This window comes from Oncorhynchus keta, unplaced genomic scaffold, assembly GCF_023373465.1.
Source record: "Oncorhynchus keta strain PuntledgeMale-10-30-2019 unplaced genomic scaffold, Oket_V2 Un_contig_2207_pilon_pilon, whole genome shotgun sequence".
Taxonomy (NCBI): domain Eukaryota; kingdom Metazoa; phylum Chordata; class Actinopteri; order Salmoniformes; family Salmonidae; genus Oncorhynchus; species Oncorhynchus keta.
In genome coordinates this window covers 9,714-31,145 of record NW_026282746.1, presented here as the reverse complement: position 1 = coordinate 31,145, position 21,432 = coordinate 9,714, and the positions used below count along the sequence as shown (strand labels likewise).

The following is a 21,432-nucleotide window of genomic DNA, read 5'->3' as shown; positions in this document are numbered from 1 at the left end:
ATTGTGTGTATGTATGGTTTGTCATGCGGTATTGTGTGTATGTATGGTTTGTCATGCGGTATTGTGTGTATGTATGGTTTGTCATGCGGTATTGTGTGTATGTATGGTTTGTCATGCGGTATTGTGTGTATGTATGGTTTGTCATGCGGTATTGTGTGTATGTATGGTTTGTCATGCGGTATTGTGTGTATGTATGGTTTGTCATGTGGTTATTGTGTGTATGTAGATTGCTGAGATGTTGTTGTTGTTGTTGTTGTTGTTGTTGTTGTCATTTAATCCATTTTATAATACGTTAAAAAAATCTGTAAAAAGTCATGGGGTCTGAATACTTTCCGAAGGCTCTGTGTATCTCAATATATTGATTTCACTATGAAGACTCTAACCGTTATATTTATGTGGGGTTTATGTGAACCTCGGGGAACGTAGCCTACGTGCTCCTCGTTGCTCGGTTGCCTCCGAGAGATGCCACGTGCGTAAGGACGCAGAATAGCGGCACGCACTGCGCATGGCACTTTCGAGTTCCTCAGCTGTGCCATCGCGTCATATCTTCCAACACAGTCCGAACTTCATCGCATGCCTCTCCGGGCGGCCCATCCACTATAGCTGCTCATATCCAATGAGCATTTTTCACCGGGCGCCACCGGAAACCTTCCCGCGGCTCATTGTGGAGAGCACAGGCAGAGCTGGGCGTCATGAATTAAAGAAAAGCCTGCATTTACAAATCTGATCACCAAACCCCGCTGCAAGGTAAAAACATTTATGAATACGATTATTAGAGTTTCGGTTATTGTCTTGTTTCATTCATCCTCGATTTATTATCTGATTCAGAAGATCAGATCAGAAGAAAACTACACATGTTGATAGAAAACCGTTATTTTTTTTGTTGTCGATTCATCCTTTACTGTCATTGAATACAAAATATTGACAATTATGGCTATTGGCATGACTATACTAATAACACGGTGTCATAAAAACGTTTTGCTGTACTCTACAAAATACTCTTTGTTCCATTACATTACGACAATGTCACAATAACGGAGAGCTATCCTGCAAATGTGTATGCAATACACTGGTCCGAATGGATAATTAAACCTCAATACAATACACAGCAGAATTCGCGATCGCCTTGTGTAAATACAGGCTACATATGTAGTAGGCTAAAACATCTATATGATTCAGATCTTTAGTTTTTTTTGTTTTGAAGTCATTCCTAGTCCCATATATGGGATAACTGGAGCCCGTCCCGCCGTCCCGACCACCTAGTTTCGTATTCAGCAGCACAGAAACCCCGCCCCTGACCGAGCCCTGTCTATGTTGCAGGGCAGGCCGATTCAAATCGGGAGGTATACTTGCAGCAATCAGACCGTTGGACATGTGAGTGTCCCTGTCCAGATGGCTCCTCGGCCAGTAATGGATTCATGTAATCCAGTTAAAGCAAATGGCACAAATGTTTTTCAACTTGTTGTCATCTGTTCCTGACACAAGCACTGACTGCATTAAAAAGGTCATACCAATCAATGGGTAATTTGTGACAGACCCTAAAGCTGACCGTCTTGTGTTTGCAGTGTGGTGTGGTTGGACCCGCGGCAGCAGAGCTGTTGCAGTGGAGATGGTTTTGGACCCGGGTGAGGACTGTATGGATCGGACAGACGTCGACGGGGTCGGAGGGAGCAGCAGCACCACAGACCTGACGGGTCCAGAACCAAGACCGGACCCTCGCAAAACCACCACAACCGACAGCACCGGACTAGAAAACACCAGCCCAGAGCCTCCCATAACCACCACCAACACCGGACTAGAAAACACCAGCCCAGAGCCTCCCATAACCACCACCAACACCGGACTAGAAAACACCAGCCCAGAGCCTCCCATAACCACCACCAACACCGGACTAGAAAACACCAGCCCAGAGCCTCCCATAACCAACAGCACCAGACTAGAAAACACCAGCCCAGAGCCTCCCATAACCAACAGCACCGGACTAGAAAACACCAGCCCAGAGCCTCCCATAACCAACAGCACCAGACTAGAAAACACCAGCCCAGAGCCTCCCATAACCAACAGTACCGGACTAGAAAACACCAAACCGGATGCCCCCAAAACCACCACCAATAGCACCCCCACTAGAACAGAAGAGACCAGGCCTGACACTACCAAAACCACCACCAACAGCACCCCCACTAGAACAGAAGAGACCAGGCCTGACACTACCAAAACCACCACCAACAGCACCCCCACTAGAACAGAAGAGACCAGGCCTGACACTACCAAAACCACCACCAACAGCACCCCCACTAGAACAGAAGAGACCAGGCCTGACACTACCAAAACCACCACCAACAGCACCCCCACTAGAACAGAAGAGACCAGGCCTGACACTACCAAAACCGCCAAAAGAACAGAGGAACGAACAGCGGATCCTCCCACCACCACCAACACTAGGCTCCACGCCAGGACAAGCCGTGTCACTAAGAGGGAGCGGGTATCCAACTCCCACAATGGACCCCAGCCTCAACCTCAGTCGTTGGTGGCAGATGTCAGCCTTACGCCCAGCCCTAGGGCCAGTGTTGGCTCCTCTACCAACTCCTCTCGCTCAGTCTTGCCATACGATGGACCGGTTGGCTCTCTGCGGCGGGACGTCACCGTGGCAACGGCCTCGTCTCGGAATAAGGTGGCGACCAGACCCGCTCTCCGCCGGCCTCTCAGCCTGGACGTGACGCCCTTGCGCCTCCGTGGCTCCGAGCCCGCTCTGGACCGTGGGGTCCTACAACCCCCCTGGCGCAGCGCTGGTGGTCCCTCCACTGCCCCCTCGCCCCCAGCACGCTCCCTCACCAGCCCCAGCCTGGGCCCCGGAGGCTGGATGCGCCGCAGCGAGAGCACCTGTACCGTCAACAACTCCTCAATGGGCCTCCGGGCCACCAGGGGGCGTATGCGTCCAGCCACCTCCCTTCCCCACATTGCCCGGGGGTTTGGAGGGGCCTCCCCGCTGCCCTTGCCCTCCACACCGCGAGGCCCCTGTCTCCTTGTGGCCCTAAGACCCATTAACCTAGACCAGGAGAGGCAGGCCTTCTTCCAGTCCGACTATAAATACGACCCCCAGTTTGAGTACTCGACCCTGGAGCCCAGCGCTGTGCTGGAGAAATACAAAGATGGATCTGACCTCTTCCTCGCACAGGTAGGCCTCTCTGTCTGGCAAAGATATTATCTGACCTCTTCCTCGCACAGGTAGGCCTCTCTGTCTGGCAAAGATATTATCTGACCTCTTCCTCGCACAGGTAGGCCTCTCTGTCTGGCAAAGATATTATCTGACCTCTTCCTCTCACAGGTAGGCCTCTCTGTCTGGCAAAGATATTATCTGACCTCTTCCTCGCACAGGTAGGCCTCTCTGTCTGGCAAAGATGTTATCTGACCTCTTCCTCGCACAGGTAGGCCTCTCTGTCTGGCAAAGATATTATCTGACCTCTTCCTCGCACAGGTAGGCCTCTCTGTCTGGCAAAGATATTATCTGACCTCTTCCTCGCACAGGTAGGCCTCTCTGTCTGGCAAAGATATTAGATGGTAGGAAGATAACCCACTCTGGGGATTTCTGCATTTTTAGTTATTATGTGTGTTTTGTGGCAAATTAACTTGAAATGTCTTCCTCCTGACATATTGTATCTTAATAAACTCTCTTTCGCTGGATGTTTCGCTCTCTCTCTGTCTGTCTCTCTCTCTCTCTCTCTCTCTCTCTCTGTCTCTGTCTCTGTCTCTCTCTCTCTCTCTGTCTCTGTCTCTCTCTCTCTCTCTCTCTCTGGGTGTTTCTCTCTCTGTCTCTCTGTCTCTCTCTCTCTCTCTCTCTCTGTCTCTGTCTCTGTCTCTGTCTCTGTCTCTGTCTCTGTCTCTCTGTCTCTGTCTCTCTCTCTGGTGTTTCTCTCTCTGTCTCTCTGTCTCGCTCTCCTCTCTCTCTCTCTGTCTCTGTCTCTGTCGCTCTCTCTCCTCTCTCTCTCTGTCTCTCTCTCTCTGGGTGTTTCTCTCTCTCTCTCTCTCTGTCTGTCTCTCAATTTCAATTTAAGGGGCTTTATTGGCATGGCAAACATATGTTTACATTACCAAAGCAAACGAACAGTAATGAACAGTAAACATTACATCACAAAAGTTCCAAAAGAATAAAGACAATTCAAATGTCATATTATGTCTTTATACAGTGTTGTAATGATGTGCAAATAGTTAAAGTACAAAAGGGGAAATAAATCAACATGAATATGGGTTGTATTTACAATGGTGTTTGTTCTTCACTGGTTGACCATTTCTTGTGGCAACAGGTCACAAATCTTGCTGCTGTGATGCACACTGGTATGTCACCCAATAGATATGGGAGTTTATCAAAATTGGATTTGTTTTCGAATTCTTTGTGAATCTGTGTAATCTGAGGGAAATATGTGTCTCTAATATGGGTCATACATTGGGCAGGAGGTTAGGAAGTGCAGCTCAGTTTCCACCTAATTTTGTGGGCAGTGAGCACATAGCCTGTCTTCTCTTGAGAGCCAGGTCTGCCTACGGCGGCCTTTCTCAATAGCAAGGCTATGCTCACTGAGTCTGTAAATAGTCAAAGCTTTCCTTAAGTTTGGGTCAGTCACAGTGGTCAGATATTCTGCCACTGTGTACTCTCTGTGTAGGGCCTGTGTGTTTGCTGTTTTTTCGGTAAATTCTTTCCAACGTGTCAAGTAATTATCTTTTTGTTCTCTCATGTTTTGATTGGGTCTAATTGTGTTGCTGTCCTGTGGCTCTGTGGGGTCTGTTTGTGAACAAAACTCTCTCTCTCTCTCTCTCTCTCTCTCTCTCTCTGTTTCTCTCTATCTCTGGGTGTTTCTCTCTCCTCTCTCCTCTCTCTCTACAGGCTGTTGGGATTATGGAGTGTATTCTGAGGAAGTTTGGTAACTATGAGAACTTTGAGGAAGTGACGGGAGGAAGTATTTTACCAAAGAGTCGAGTCTGGGCTGCTGCACGCAAGTACCTGCAGAAGGAGAACTGTGTAGGAGAGGTGAGTGAGGTTTCACATGTTACGTGTAGTGTGTTGGAGGGTTGGTGTGTTGGAGGGTTGGTGTGTTATGGGTAGTGTGTTGGAGGGTTGGTGTGTTGGAGGGTTGGTGTGTTGGAGGGTTGGTGTGTTACGGGTGTGTGTTGGAGGGTTGGTGTGTTGGAGGGTTGGTGTGTTGGAGGGTTGGTGTGTTATGGGTAGTGTGTTGGAGGGTTGGTGTGTTGGAGGGTTGGTGTGTTACGGGTAGTGTGTTGGAGGGTTGGTGTGTTGGAGGGTTGGTGTGTTGGGGGTTGTGTGTTGGGGGGTGTTGGAGGGTTGGTGTGTTACGGGTAGTGTGTTGGAGGGTTGGTGTGTTGGAGGGTTGGTGTGTTGGAGGGTTGGTGTGTTACGGGTAGTGTGTTGGAGGGTTGGTGTGTTACGGGTAGTGTGTTGGAGGGTTGGTGTGTTGGAGGGTTGGTGTGTTACGTGTAGTGTGTTGGAGGGTTGGTGTGTTGGAGGGTTGACAGTTGGTGTGTTAACAAGATGTCTTTGTGCAATGATGATGATGATGAAGGTAATGATGATAACCTTGTCTAGGTGGTGATGGTGTGTCTGATGATGATGATGAAGGTAATGATGATGAAGGTAATGATGATAACCTTGTCTAGGTGGTGATGGTGTGTCTGATGATGATGATGAAGGTAATGATGATGAAGGTAATGATGATAACCTTGTCTAGGTGGTGGTGTGTCTGATGATGATGTTGATGATGAAGGTAATAATGATGATGAAGGTAATGATGATAACCTTGTCTAGGTGGTGGTGTGTCTGATGAGGTAATGATGATGAAGGTAATGATGATAACCTTGTCTAGGTGGTGGTGGTGTGTCTGATGATGATGATGAAGGTGATGATGATAACCTTGTCTAGGTGGTGGTGGTGTGTCTGATGATGATGATGATGAAGGTGATGACCTTGTCTAGGTGGTGGTGATGTGTCTGATGATGTAATGATGAAGGTAAATGATGATGATGAAGGTGATGATGATAAACCTTGTCTAGGTGGTGGTGGTGTGTCTGATGATGATAATGATGATGAAGGTAATGATGATGATGATAAACCTTGTCTAGGTGGTGGTGGTGTGTCTGATGATGATTCTGGTGATGATGATAAACCTTGTCTAGGTGGTGGTGGTGTGTCTGATGATGATTCTGGTGATGATGATAAACCTTGTCTAGGTGGTGGTGGTGTGTCTGATGATGATGATGATGATGATAAACCTTGTCTAGGTGGTGGTGGTGTGTCTGATGATGATGATGATGAAGGTAATGATGATGATGATAAACCTTGTCTAGGTGGTGGTGGTGTGTCTGATGATGATGATGATGATGATGATGATGATGAACCTTGTCTAGGTGGTGGTGGTGTGTCTGATGATGATGATGATGATGATAAACCTTGTCTATGTGGTGGTGGTGTGTCTGATGATGATGATGATGATGATGAAGGTAATGATGATGATAAACCTTGTCTAGGTGGTGGTGGTGTGTCTGATGATGATGATGATGATGATGATGATGATGATGATGATGAACCTTGTCTAGGTGGTGGTGGTGTGTCTGATGATGATGATGAAGGTAATGATGATGATGATAAACCTTGTCTATGTGGTGGTGGTGTGTCTGATGATGATGATGATGATGATGATGATGATGATGATGATGATGATAAACCTTGTCTAGGTGGTGGTGGTGTGTCTGATGATGATGATGATGATGATGATGATGATGATAAACCTTGTCTAGGTGGTGGTGGTGTGTCTGATGATGATGATGATGATGATGATGATGATGATGATGATGATGATGATGATGATAACCTTGTCTAGGTGGTGGTGGTGTGTCTGATGATGATGATGATGATGATGATGATGATGAGGTAATGATGATAATGATGATGAAGGTAATGATGATTGTCTAGGTGGTGGTGGTGTGTCTGATGATGATGATGATGATGATGATGATGATGAACCTTGTCTAGGTGGTGGTGGTGTGTCTGATGATGATGATGAAGGTAATGATGATAAACCTTGTCTAGGTGGTGGTGGTGTGTCTGATGATGATGATGATGATGAAGGTAATGATGATGATGAAGGTAATGATGATAAACCTTGTCTAGGTGGTGGTGGTGTGTCTGATGATGATGATGAAGAATGATGATAACCTTGAGGGGATGGTGTGTCTGATGATGTAATGATGATGAAGGTGATGATGAAGGTGATGATAACCTTGTCTAGTGATGGTGTGTCTGATGATGATGATGATGAAGGTAATGATGATGATGAAGGTAATGATGATAAACCTTGTCTAGGTGGTGGTGGTGTGTCTGATGATGATGATGAAGGTAATGATGATAACCTTGTCTAGGGGATGGTGTGTGGATGATGTCTGATGATGATGATGATGATGATGATAACCTTGTCTAGGTGATGGTGTGTCTGATGATGATGATGATGATGATGATGATGATGAATGTAATGATGATAACCTTGTCTAGGTGGTGGTGGTGTGTCTGATGATGATGATGAAGGTAATGATGATGAAGGTGATGATGAAGGTAATGATGATAACCTTGTCTAGGTGGTGGTGTGTCTGATGATGATGATGATGATGATGAAGGTAATGATGATGAAGGTAATGATGATAACCTTGTCTAGGTGGTGGTGGTGTGTCTGATGATGATGATGAAAGTGATGATGAAGGTAATGATAAACCTTGTCTAGGTGGTGGTGGTGTGTCTGATGATGATGATGAAGGTAATGATGATGAAGGTGATGATGAAGGTAATGATGATAACCTTGTCTAGGTGGTGGTGGTGTGTCTGATGATGATGATGATGAAGGTGATGATGATAACCTTGTCTAGGTGGTGGTGGTGTGTCTGATGATGATGATGAAGGTAATGATGATGAAGGTGATGATGAAGGTAATGATGATAACCTTGTCTAGGTGGTGGTGTGTCTGATGATGTAATGATGATGAAGGTAATGATGATGATGATAAACCTTGTCTAGGGAGTAGAGGAACAATGAACACTTATTTTAAGTTAATATAGTACATCAATAAAATCATTTTAGTCTCAAATAAATAATGAAACATGTTCAATTTGGTTTAAATAATACAAAAACAAAGTGTTGGAGAAGAAATTAAAAGTGCAATATGTGTCATGTAAAAAACATTTCAGTTCCTTGCTCAGAACATATGAAAGCTGGTGGTTCCTTTTAACATGAGTCTTCAATATTCCCAGGTAAGAAGTTTTAGGTTGTAGTTATTATAGGACTATTTCTCTATATACCATTTGTATTTCATTAACCTTTGACTATTGGATGTTCTGATTGGTACTATAGTAATGCCAGCCTAATCTCGGGAGTTGATAGGCTTGAAGTCATAAACAGCGCAAAGCTTGAAGCACAGCGAAGAGCTGCTGGCAAATGCAGGAAAGTGCTGTTTGAATGAATGCTTACGAGCCTGCTGCTGCCTACCACCGCTCAGTCAGACTGCTCTAACAAATATCAAATCATTTACTTAATTATAACATAATAACACACAGAAATAGGAGTCATTAATATGGTCAAATCCGGAAACTATCATTTCGAAAACAACGTTTATTCTTTCAGTGAAATACGGAACCGTTCCGTATTTAATCTAACGGGTGGCATCCCGAAGTCTAAATATTGCTGTTACATTGTACAACCTTCAATGTTATGTCATAATTATGTACAATTCTGGCAAATTAATTACGGTCTTTGTTAGGAAGAAAAGGTCTTCACACAGTTCACAACGAGCCAGGCGGCCCAAACTGCTGCATATACCCCGACTCTGCTTGCACTGAACGCAAGAGAAGTGGCACAATTTCTCTAGTTAAAGAAATTCATGTTAGCAGGCAATATTAACTAAATATGCAGGTTTAAAAATATATACTTGTGTATTGATTTTAAGAAAGGCATTGATGTTTATGGTTAGGTACACATTGGTGCAACGACAGTCCTTAGGTCGCGAATGCGCTTTTTAAATCACCCATTTGGCTGTGATTCAATGATAAATAAACAGGCACCGAGTTGATTATATGCAACGCAGGACAAGCTAGATAAACTAGTAATATCATCAACCATGTGTAGTTAAATAGTGATTATGTTAAGATTGATTGTATTTTATAAGTTTAATGCTAGCTAGCACCTTACCGTGGCTCCTTGCTGCACTCGCATAACAGGTAGTCAGCCTGCCACGCAGTCTCCTCGTGGGGTGCAATGTAATCTGCCACGATCGGTGCTCCAAAAATGCAGATTACCGATTGTTATGAAAACTTGAAATCGGCCCTAATTAATCGGCCATTCCGATTAATCGGTCGACCTCTACTAGGGGGTGGTGGTGTGTCTGATGATGAAGAGTATGGTGGTAACTTTGTCTAGGTGGTGGTGTGTCTGTGTGATGATGAAGAGTATGGTGGTAACTTTGTCTAGGTGGTGGTGTGTCTGTGTGATGATGAAGAGTATGGTGGTAACTTTGTCTAGGTGGTGGTGGTCTGTGTGATGATGAAGAGTATGGTGGTAACTTTGTCTAGGTGGTGGTGTGTCTGTGTGATGATGAAGAGTATGGTGGTAACTTTGTCTAGGTGGTGGTGTGTCTGTGTGATGATGAAGAGTATGGTGGTAACTTTGTCTAGGTGGTGGTGGTCTGTGTGATGATGAAGAGTATGGTGGTAACTTTGTCTAGGTGGTGGTGGTCTGTGTGAAGAGTGATGAAGGTGGTGGTGGTAATGTCTAGGTGGTGGTGATGATGATGATGATGATGATGATGATGATGATGATAAAGAGTATGGTGTTAACTTTGTCTAGGTGGTGGTGTGTCTGTCTGATGAGCTGCTGTCCCAGGCGGTGATGATGATGATGATGATGATGATGATGATGAAGATGATATGGTGTTAACTTTGTCTAGGTGGTGGTGTGTCTGTCTGATGAGCTGCTGTCCCAGGCGGTGATGATGGTGGAGAGCTGTCGTCCCACTCTGACTATCAACCTGTCTGGAGCACGACAACACTGGCTGGAGGGCATGCTCAGGCATGAGATAGGTACAGTACGCTGACTGCACCATACAGCATGTGTTTACTGTGGGGGGTCTGGGATGAGAGATGGGGGGTCTGGGATGGGAGATGGGGGGTCTGGGATGGGAGATGGGGGGTCTGGGATGGGAGATGGGGGGGGGTCTGGGATGGGAGATGGGGGTCTGGGATGGGAGATGGGGGGTCTGGGATGGGAGATGGGGGGTATGGGATGGGAGATGGGGGTCTGGGATGGGAGATGGGGGTCTGGGATGGGAGATGGGGGTCTGGGATGGGAGATGGGGGGTCTGGGATGGGAGATGGGGGGGATGGGATGGGAGATGGGGGTCTGGGATGGGAGATGGGGGTCTGGGATGGGAGATGGGGGGTCTGGGATGGGAGATGGGAGATGGGGGTCTGGGATGGGAGATGGGGGTCTGGGATGGGAGATGGGGGTATGGGGGGGGTCTGGGATGGGAGATGGGGGTATGGGATGGGAGATGGGGGTATAGGGGGTCTGGGATGGGAGATGGGGGTATGGGATGGGAGATGGGGGTATGGGGGGTCTGGGATGGGAGATGGGGGTATGGGATGGGAGATGGGGGTGGGATGGGAGGGGGGGTCTGGGATGGGAGATGGGGGTATGGGATGGGAGATGGGGGGGATATAGGGGGTCTGGGATGGGAGATGGGGGTCTGGGATGGGAGATGGGGGTGGGATGGGAGGGGGTCTGGGATGGGAGATGGGGGTATGGGATGGGAGATGGGGGTATGGGATGGGGATGGGGGTCTGGGATGGGAGATGGGGGTCTGGGATGGGAGAAGGGTCTGGGGGGGGTCTGGGATGGGAGATGGGGGTCTGGGATGGGAGATGGGGGTATGGGATGGGAGATGGGGGTCTGGGATGGGAGATGGGGGTCTGGGATGGGAGATGGGGGTCTGGGATGGGAGATGGGGGTCTGGGATGGGAGATGGGGGTCTGGGATGGGAGATGGGGGTCTGGGATGGGAGATGGGGGTCTGGGATGGGAGATGGGGGGGTCTGGGATGGGAGATGGGGGTAGGGATGGGAGATGGGGGTCTGGGATGGGAGATGGGGGTCTGGGATGGGAGATGGGGGTATGGGATGGGAGATGGGGGTATGGGATGGGAGATGGGGGTCTGGGATGGGAGATGGGGGTCTGGGATGGGAGATGGGGGTCTGGGATGGGAGATGGGGGATGGGATGGGAGATGGGGGGGGTATGGGATGGGAGATGGGGGTCTGGGATGGGAGATGGGGGGGTCTGGGATGGGGGATGGGGAGATGGGGGGTCTGGGATGGGAGATGGGGGTATGGATGGGAGATGGGGGTCTGGGATGGGAGATGGGGGTCTGGGATGGGAGATGGGGGTATGGGATGGGAGATGGGGGTCTGGGATGGGAGATGGGGGTCTGGGATGGGAGATGGGGGTCTGGGATGGGAGATGGGGGTATGGGATGGGATGGGAGATGGGGGTATGGGATGGGGGAGATGGGGGTCTGGGATGGGAGATGGGGGTCTGGGATGGGAGATGGGGGTCTGGGATGGGAGATGGGGGTCTGGGATGGGAGATGGGGGGTCTGGGATGGGAGATGGTGGGTATGGGATGGGAGATGGGGGGTATGGGATGGGAGATGGGGGGTCTGGGATGGGAGATGGGGGTCTGGGATGGGAGATGGGGGGTCTGGGATGGGAGATGGGGGGTCTGGGATGGGAGATGGGGGGTATGGGATGGGAGATGGGGGTCTGGGATGGGAGATGGGGGGTCTGGGATGGGAGATGGGGGGTATGGGATGGGAGATGGGGGGTATGGGATGGGAGATGGGGGTATGGGATGGGAGATGGGGGTATGGGATGGGAGATGGGGGTCTGGGATGGGAGATGGGGGGTATGGGATGGGAGATGGGGGTCTGGGATGGGAGATGGGGGGTCTGGGATGGGAGATGGGGGGTCTGGGATGGGAGATGGGGGTATGGGATGGGAGATGGGGGGTCTGGGATGGGAGATGGGGGGTCTGGGATGGGAGATGGGGGGTCTGGGATGGGGGGGGTCTGGGAGATGGGGGTTTGGGATGGGAGATGGGGGGTATGGGATGGGAGATGGGGGTATGGGATGGAAGATGGGGGTATGGGATGGGAGATGGGGGTCTGGGATGGGAGATGGGGGTATGGGGGTCTGGGATGGGAGATGGGGGTATGGGATGGAAGATGAGGGGTATGGGATGGGAGATGGGGGTCTGGGATGGGAGATGGGGGGTCTGGGATGGGAGATGGGGGTCTGGGATGGGAGATGGGGATGGGAGATGGGGGGGTATGGGATGGGAGATGGGGGTCTGGGATGGGAGATGGGATGGGAGATGGGGGTATGGGATGGGAGATGGGGGTCTGGGATGGAGATGGGGGGTATGGGATGGGAGATGGGGGTCTGGGATGGGAGATGGGGGGTATGATGGGAGATGGGGGTCTGGGATGGAAGATGATGGGGGTATGGGATGGGAGATGGGGGTCTGGGATGGGAGATGGGGGTATGGGATGGGAGATGGGGGTCTGGGATGGGAGATGGGGGATATGGGATGGGGGTCTGGGATGGGAGATGGGGGTCTGGGATGGAAGATGGGGGGAGATCTGGGATGGGAGATGGGGGATGGGATGGGGGATGGGATGGGGGTATGGGATGGGAGATGGGGGGTCTGGGATGGGAGATGGGGGGTCTGGGATGGGAGATGGGGGTCTGGGATGGGAGATGGGATTTTTTAATATATTTTTTTACCTTTATTTAACTAGGCAAGTCAGTTAAGTTAACAAATTCTTATTTTCAATGACGGCCGAGGAACAGTGGGTTAACTGCCTGTTCAGGGGGCAGAACGACAGATTTGTACCTTGTCAGCTCTGGGATTTGAACTTGCAACCTTTCTGTTATTAGTCCAACACTCTAACCACTAGGCTACCCTGCCGCCCCAAATGTGTGATGGGGGGTGTGTTTATCATCCACACAGCATTATAAATGAGTTCTGAGTTATAATTTGCGTGTCCTACCAGATACACAGCGCCTCTATTACATCCTCATGTTATTCCATCTCTGTCCCTCCTAGGAACCCACTACCTTCGGGGTGTGAACAACAACCTCCAGCCCTGGTCTACTTCCGCAGGCAGGAAGCAGTATGGCCTCAAACCGGCCAATCCCACGGAAGAAGGCCTGGCCAGCCTGCACAGTGTGTTGCTACGGAAACAGCCCTACCTGTGGCGCGCCGCTCTGCTCTACTATACGGTGTATCACGCCACCAGGATGGGCTTCAGCCAGCTCTTCAGCCACATTGCTCAGTTCGTCCAGGATCCCGCGGTGCGCTGGGAGTACTGCCTCAGAGCCAAGAGGGGACAGACGGACACCTCGGAGCCTGGTGAGAGAGTGTGGGTGTGTGTGTGTGTGTGTGTCGTGTGTGTGTGTGTGTCGTGTGTGGGTGTGTGTGTGTGTGTCGTGTGTGTGCGTGCGTGTGTGTGCGTGCGTGTGTGTGTCTGTGTGTGTCTGTGTGTGTGTGTGACTACACTAACCATTGCACATGTACCAGTAGTAGATCTATGCACCCAAAAGAATCTTGACTTATTTTGTAATTATTTTTTTTAAGGATTGGTAGTCTCTGTGTTGACTTGATTGTTTGTGTGGTTGTGAATCAGGCTGTTTCAGTAAAGATCAGGTGTACCTGGACGGAATCCTCAGGATTCTACGACATCGGAGGAACATCGACTTCAAGATGCTGACCTCGCTAGGCAAGGTCAGTCGTCATCCTCCCGTACAGGATCGGTTCATGTTTATTTCCCCCCCACGGCGATGGTATATAGTTTGGTTGACACATTTGCAGCAAAAAAAAAGCTAAATTGTAGTTTATACATACCTCATAATAGAGCACAGACAAAGCTGTTGTAATATCAGATGGGGTTGGAAAGAGGTTGAGTCTGTAAATTTGCCACCGATGTGATGATGATGACATTAACCTTCTTCTTCTGGTCCTCCAGGTGTCGTTTGAGGACGTAGAAAGGCTACGGCACATCGCTGTCCTGCGCCGGACCAGAATCCCTCACTTCATGCAGGACCAGGAGAAATACCTTCAGAATCTGGACAACATCGTCACGGTCAACGAACTGAGCGACGCTCAGCTTAGAGAACTCCTTCCCTGACCGACCGACCGACCGACCTTCAGCTGAGCGCGGTAGATCACCTTCTGGGCGTCAACAAAGGTGGCGATTCAACATGTAGAATGGTCGGAAAATTAATAGAAAATGGCGGATGATGTTCGGTGGTCAGAGGCGTTAAGAATGGTCACCTGCTGCTAATTACCTCTGGTCAGCGTGGTCTGTTTTCCCCTTGACTGACTCCCTCTGGTCTAGACTGGCCATCCATCCTTGACTGACTCCCTCTGGTCTAGACTGGCCATCCCATCCTTGACTGACTCCCTCTGGTCTAGACTGGCCATCCCATCCTTGACTGACTCCCTCTGGTCTAGACTGGCCATCCCATCCTTGACTGAACTCCTCTGGTCTAGACTGGCCATCCCATCCTTGACTGACTCCCTCTGGTCTAGACTGGCCATCCCATCCTTGACTGACTCCCTCTGGTCTAGACTGGCCATCCCATCCTTGACTCCTCTGGTCTAGGGCCATCCCATCCTTGACTGAACTCCTCTGGTCTAGACTGGCCATCCCATCCTTGACTGACTCCCTCTGGTCTAGACTGGCCATCCCATCCTTGACTGACTCCCTCTGGTCTAGACTGGCCATCCCATCCTTGACTGACTCCCTCTGGTCTAGACTGGCCATCCCATCCTTGACTGACTCCCTCTGGTCTAGACTGGCCATCCCATCCTTGACTGACTCCCTCTGGTCTATACTGGCCATCCCATCCTTGACTGACCCCCTCTGGTGTAGCCTGGCCATCCCATCCTTGACTGAGCCCCTCTGGTGTAGACTGACCCTAATCCTCCCAAGTGTCATTCATCACTCTGCTGTTGGAAAGCCCTGGAAAATGAAGGCCAGTGTCCGACAGACAGAGTTTGTGGAACGAACAAATCAACACTCAGATCATATCTACTACGCTTGGATCATATTCACTATGGCTGGAGCCTAAACAGCACCCTACTCTCTGTATAGAGCCCTATGGACCCTGGTCAACTGTAGTGCACTACCCTTTTGAACCCTGGTCAACAGTAGTAAACTACCCTATGGACCCAGGTCAACAGTAGTGCACTACCCTATGGACCCAGGTCAACAGTAGTACACTACCCTATGGACCCTGGTCAACAGTAGTGCACTACCCTATGGGCCCTGGTCAACAGTAGTGCACTACCCTATGAACCCTGGTCAACAGTAGTGCACTACCCTATAGGCCCTGGTCAACAGTAGTGCACTACCCTATGGACCCTGGTCAACAGTAGTGCACTACCCTATGGACCCTGGTCAACAGTAGTGCACTACCCTATGGACCCTGGTCAACAGTAGTGCACTACCCTATTGGACCCTGGTCAACAGTAGTGCACTACCCTATTGGACCCTGGTCCAAAGTAGTGCACTATGAAGGGAACAGGCTGCCATGTGGGATGCATCCTATATCATGGTCATACAGTCCAACAGATCAGTGGATTGTTGTGATGACAGCAGTCCTGCAGGGAAACAGAATGGTTCTTCTGATACCTGGATGATGTCTCCCTTGGGGTTCATATTCAACCCCCTGGATGATGTCTACCAACCCCCTGGATGATGTTTATCTTGTGGTTCATATTCAACCCCCTGGATGATGTCTACCTGGGGTTCATATTCAAACTCTGGATGATGTCTACCTTGGGTTCATATTCAACCCTCTGGATGATGTCTACCAACCCCCTGGATGATATCTACCTGGGGTTCATATTCAAACTCTGGATGATGTCTACCTTGGGTTCATATTCAAACTCTGGATGATGTCTACCTTGGGTTCATATTCAAACTCTGGATGATGTCTACCTTGGGGTTCATATTCAACACCCTGGATGATGTCTACCTTGGGACTCATATTCAACCCCTGGATGATGTCTACCTGGGGTTCATATTCAACCCCCTGGATGATGTCTACCTTGGGGTTCATATTCAACCCCCTGGATGATGTCTACCAACCCCCTGGATGATGTCTACCAACCTCTGGATGATGTCTACCTTGGGTTCATATTCAACCCTCTGGATGATATCTCCCTTGGGGTTCATATTCAACCCCCTGGATGATATCTCCCTTGGGGTTCATATTCAACCCCCTGGATGATGTCTACCAACCCCCTGGATGATATCTCCCTTGGGGTTCATATTCAACCCTCTGGATGATGTCTACCAACCTCTGGATGATGTCTACCTTGGGTTCATATTCCACCCCCTGGATGATATCTCCCTTGGGGGTTCATATTCAACCCCCTGGATGATATCTCCCTTGGGGGTTCATATTCAACCCCCTGGATGATGTCTACCAACCCCCTGGATGATATCTCCCTTGGGGTTCATATTCAACCCTCTGGATGATGTCTACCAACCCCCTGGATGATATCTCCCTTGGGGTTCATATTCAACCCTCTGGATGATATCTCCCTTGGGGTTCATATTCCACCCCCTGGATGATATCTCCCTTGGGGTTCATATTCAACCCCCTGGATGATATCTCCCTTGGGGTTCATATTCAACCCCCTGGATGATATCTCCCTTGGGGTTCATATTCCACCCCCTGGATGATATCTCCCTTGGGGTTCATATTCAACCCCTGGATGATATCTCCCTTGGGGGTTCATATTCAACCCCTGGATGATATCTCCCTTGGGGTTCATATTCAACCCCTGGATGATATCTCCCTTGGGGTTCATATTCAACCCCTGGATATCTCCCTTGATATCTCCCTTGGGGTTCATATTCAACCCCCTGGATGATATCTCCCTTGGGGTTCATATTCAACCCCCTGGATGATATCTCCCTTGGGGTTCATATTCAACCCCCTGGATGATATCTCCCTTGGGGGTTCATATTCAACCCCTGGATGATATCTCCCTTGGGGTTCATATTCAACCCCTGGATGATATCTCCCTTGGGGTTCATATTCAACCCCTGGATGATATCTCCCTTGGGGTTCATATTCAACCCCTGGATGATATCTCCCTTGGGGTTCATATTCAACCCTCTGGATGATATCTCCCTTGGGGTTCATATTCCACCCCCTGGATGATATCTCCCTTGGGGTTCATATTCAACCCCCTGGATGATATCTCCCTTGGGGTTCATATTCAACCCCCTGGATGATATCTCCCTTGGGGTTCATATTCCACCCCCTGGATGATATCTCCCTTGGGGGTTCATATTCAACCCTCTGGATGATATCTCCCTTGGGGTTCATATTCAACCCCCTGGATGATATCTCCCTTGGGGTTCATATTCAACCCTCTGGATGATATCTCCCTTGGGGGTTCATATTCAACCCTCTGGATGATATCTCCCTTGGGGTTCATATTCAACCCCCTGGATGATATCTCCCTTGGGGGTTCATATTCCACCCCCTGGATGATATCTCCCTTGGGGTTCATATTCAACCCCCTGGATGATATCTCCCTTGGGGTTCATATTCAACCCCCTGGATCATATGTCCGTCTGTATGGACCAGATACTGTACGTCACATAACTACATCTCCAGTGAACGACACATATATCCAATGCGTGTCTTTGAGGCATGTTCACCTGCCCATTAGGTTACTGCTGCTGCATTTCCCATCCCCTTGCCTTTACTCACATTCAAGTTACCTCAATATTGGAACCCAGGGGCCCGCAGTGATTTTATTTGGCCACACCCCCAATTTAAAAATACTGTAAAAACACCAGCAAATCAGCTGCAAGAGATTTGACATTTTAGAAACGTGTTCCATAGTATTCCCTAACACATAACAGAGATACATGTGATCGTATACAAATGGAAAAAGGTTTTTTTTTTTTGTCAAATATGTGTTGTGGCTTCTTGTGGTCAATTTGCAGTCTATAAATAATCTCTAATGATGTTTTCCAAACCTCTGAACATCTGCTGAAGAATGTAAAAATGTTCCTGAGGCTGAATCTAGTTGATGTTCCCCTGCTGTAACCACCAGCTAACCTGGCTACAAGGTTGAGCTCAGTTCAGGAAGTACACTCAAATTCCAATTCTCTTCCATAAAGAACATTTGGAATTGGGTTTACTTTCTCTATTGACTGGAATTATAATAATATAATATGCCATTTAGCAGACGCTTTTATCCAAAGCGACTTAGTCATGTGTGCATACATTCTACGTATGGGTGGTCCCGGGGATCGAACCCACTACCCTGGCGTTACAAGCGCCATGCTCTACCAACTGAGCTACAGAAGGACCAGGAATTGAAATGGAATTGAGCCCAACCCTGTCTGTCTGTATCATATAAAATACCCACTGGGCAAAAACTGGTTGAATCAACGTTATTACAGCATTTCAACCAAAAAAAATGACGTGATGAAATTCAATCAATGTGGAAAACTGATTGGATGAGAAAGTTATCAACCAATGGGAATTTAGTCTATTTTACACCCATCTTTTAACCTAAATCCAATGTCATGGTGACATTTTTAGTTAATTTAACATTGGATTCATGTTGACAACTCAACCAAGTATAAATGAAAACTAATGTTGAACTGACGTCTGTGCCCAGTGGGGACATAGCCTACATTATACCACTGCAGCCCATGTCTGTAAAACTGAGCTTCTGCTTCTTATACTTCTGGAAACAACCACAGGGTCATGTCATGGAATTTGTAAGTTATTTAATTTGTCTGTTTTTATTTTCAGGACAAAAAACAATGAATGTCTATGGTATTAGTTTTGTATCTCCTTTTCATGGAGCTGATTGTTTTAAGCGTTTGGCTTTGATAAAAAGAACAGCAAGGAGCACTCAGTTCTATTCCAGAACACAGGTAAAGAACACCAAGGAGCACTCAGTTCTATTCCAGAACACACGTAAAGAACACCAAGGAGCACTCAGTTCTATTCCAGAACACAGGTAAAGAACACCAAGGAGCACTCAGTTCTATTCCAGAACACACGTAAAGAACACCAAGGAGCACTCAGTTCTATTCCAGAACACACGTAAAGAACACCAAGGAGCACTCAGTTCTATTCCAGAACACAGGTAAAGAACACCAAGGAGCACTCAGTTCTATTCCAGAACACAGGTAAAGAACACCAAGGAGCACTCAGTTCTATTCCAGAACACAGGTAAAGAACACCAAGGAGCACTCAGTTCTATTCCAGACCCCAGGTAAAGAGCACCAAGGAGCACTCAGTTCTATTCCAGAACACACGTAAAGAACACCAAGGAATTATTTTCCAGAAACCAGCTAAAGACAAACTATTCTGACTGGTCTGAATGTTCACTTAAAATAAATCTTCCCTGGTATTGGTTTCCACCACTATTTAACAACACATGTATCTTATTGTGTGGTTAAATCAGACCCAGTTCTGATTGTTATTTTGTGTTGAGCGAGAGCTCCCTTGGTGGGCTTCAAGCTCCCTTGATATCAGCGCTGTATTAATGTGATGTGACTGAGCTGAAGGCCTGAGCTTCCCTTGCCTCCGCCTCACGTGGGATCCTTTGTCTTCTATGCCAGGTCCATGGACGTTATCGGCCGCCTTTCCCTGCTCAGACATTGCTGGACTCAACCAATGGTTGAGTGCCACTTCATTGACTGTGCTGTCGGGCACCAGACCGATATAACATGTGGTTATCTGACCGGTTAAACACCTATCCAGGCGTTGTGAGATCTGGAATGCATCAGCAACATCTGGCCAGAGGAACACACCCATATATATAAAACGACAGGCCTCTGAGATACGCTACCATGGCAACCTTAATTCATACTGTCAGGCAGCCAAAGCTGACTAATCACAGCAGCTTCCTCCTTTCCTATGTTTGACAAGGAATGTGTGTGATTGGCTGTAGAGGAGAAAAGGTGGTGTTGTGGGCGTGCCTTAGATGGGTTTTCGAATAGAACTTACCTGGGCTGCGTTCAGCAGGGCACGACGTTGTGGAATTGTGTCAGCTCTATTCATAGCATTTCTATCTGCAGTGTTCAGTGTATTACAACCTGCTGAACGCATCCCTGCTTAAGTTAGACTTCTGTAGACTGCATTTTAATCATTACTCTTTTTATCATTTGTATTGCATGAATGTTGCACATTTTATGTTCTGGAAATAATCTGGGATTCACAGATTATTTATTAAAAACAACACATTCAAACTGACGTCGTCTATAACTTTCTATAATTTACATTTTGAAATGTATTAGACACTGATCTGAGAAGTGTTCATATTTTGACTTGGATCATTCGTTCCGAATACAGACCCCTTGATTTCCCCCACATTCTATTACGTTAGCCTTATTCTAAAATGGATCAAATACAATTCAAAAAAATCCTCAAACTACAGACAATAACCCATAATGACAAAGCAAAAGTTACATTTTTGCTAATTTATATTAAAAATAAAAAAATATAATTACATTATTTACTTAAGTATTTAGACCCTTTGCAATGAGACTCAAAATTGAGCTCATGATCATCCTTGAGATGTTTCTACAACTTGGAGACCATCTGAGGTAAATTCATTTGATTGGACATGAAAGGACACACCTGTCTATATAAGGTCCCACAGTTGGCAGTGCATGTCAGAGCAAAAACCAAGACATGAGGTCAAGGCAATTGTCCATAGAGCTCCAAAGACAGGATGGTGTCGAGGCAACGATCTGGGGAAAGGTACCAAAAGATGTCTGCAGCATTGAAGGTCCCAAGAACACCGTGGTCTCAATCATTCTTAAATGGAAGAAGTTTGGAACCATCAAGACTCTTTCTAGAGCTGGCCGCCCGGCCAAACTGAGCAATCAGGGGAGAAGGGCCTTGGTCAGGGAGGTGACCAAGAACCCGATGGTCACTCTGACAGAGCTCTAGATTTCATCTGTGGAGATGGTTGTCCTTCTGGAAGGTTCTCCCATCTCTGCAGCACTTCACCAATCAGGCCTTTATGATAGAGTGGCCAGACTTCAGTAAAAGGCACACGACAGTGCGCTTGGAGTTTGCCAAAAGGAACCTAAAGACTGACCACGAGATACAAGGTTCTCTGGTCTGATGAAACCAATATTGAACTCTTTTGCCAGAATGCCAAGCGTCACATTGGGGAAAAACCAGGCACCATGCATACGGTGAAGCATGGTGGTGGCAGCATCATGCTGTGGGATGTTTTTCAGCGGCAGGGACTGGGAGACTAGTCAGGATCG

General features: G+C 48.0%; 1 protein-coding gene and 2 long non-coding RNA genes across 10 annotated transcripts; 2 read left to right on the top strand and 1 right to left on the bottom strand.

Annotated features, from left to right (window-relative positions):
- Positions 1 to 550: 550 nt before the first annotated feature.
- On the top strand, positions 551 to 14,299 carry kiaa0895l. 7 transcript variants are annotated; one of them, XM_052505051.1, is made up of 7 exons: positions 551 to 747; positions 1,566 to 3,175; positions 4,877 to 5,020; positions 9,990 to 10,122; positions 13,203 to 13,508; positions 13,783 to 13,880; positions 14,122 to 14,299. In XM_052505051.1, the coding sequence occupies exons 2-7, from the start codon at positions 1,610 to 1,612 to the stop codon at positions 14,281 to 14,283; spliced, it is 2,409 nt and encodes an 802-aa protein (XP_052361011.1). In that variant the 5' UTR covers positions 551 to 747; positions 1,566 to 1,609; the 3' UTR covers positions 14,284 to 14,299. The 7 variants fall into 7 exon arrangements, with proteins under 7 accessions (XP_052361011.1, XP_052361014.1, XP_052361012.1 ...); XM_052505054.1 differs by lacking the exon at positions 551 to 747 and having other exon boundaries at positions 3,090 to 3,225; XM_052505052.1 differs by lacking the exons at positions 551 to 747; positions 1,566 to 3,175 and adding an exon at positions 3,247 to 3,275.
- A 2,030-nt stretch (positions 14,300 to 16,329) lies between these two features.
- On the bottom strand, positions 16,330 to 17,397 carry LOC127921358 (uncharacterized). Its single transcript, XR_008108796.1, has 3 exons — positions 17,252 to 17,397; positions 16,597 to 16,693; positions 16,330 to 16,463 (listed from the first exon to the last, which is right to left on the bottom strand). It is a non-coding gene; the product is annotated as an uncharacterized LOC127921358 (long non-coding RNA).
- Positions 17,398 to 17,437: 40 nt separating this feature from the next.
- Positions 17,438 to 20,404, top strand: LOC127921357 (uncharacterized). Of its 2 annotated transcripts, none has more exons than XR_008108795.1 (2): positions 17,438 to 19,077; positions 19,164 to 20,404. It is a non-coding gene; the product is annotated as an uncharacterized LOC127921357 (long non-coding RNA). The 2 variants fall into 2 exon arrangements; XR_008108794.1 differs by having other exon boundaries at positions 17,438 to 19,120.
- Positions 20,405 to 21,432: the final 1,028 nt, after the last annotated feature.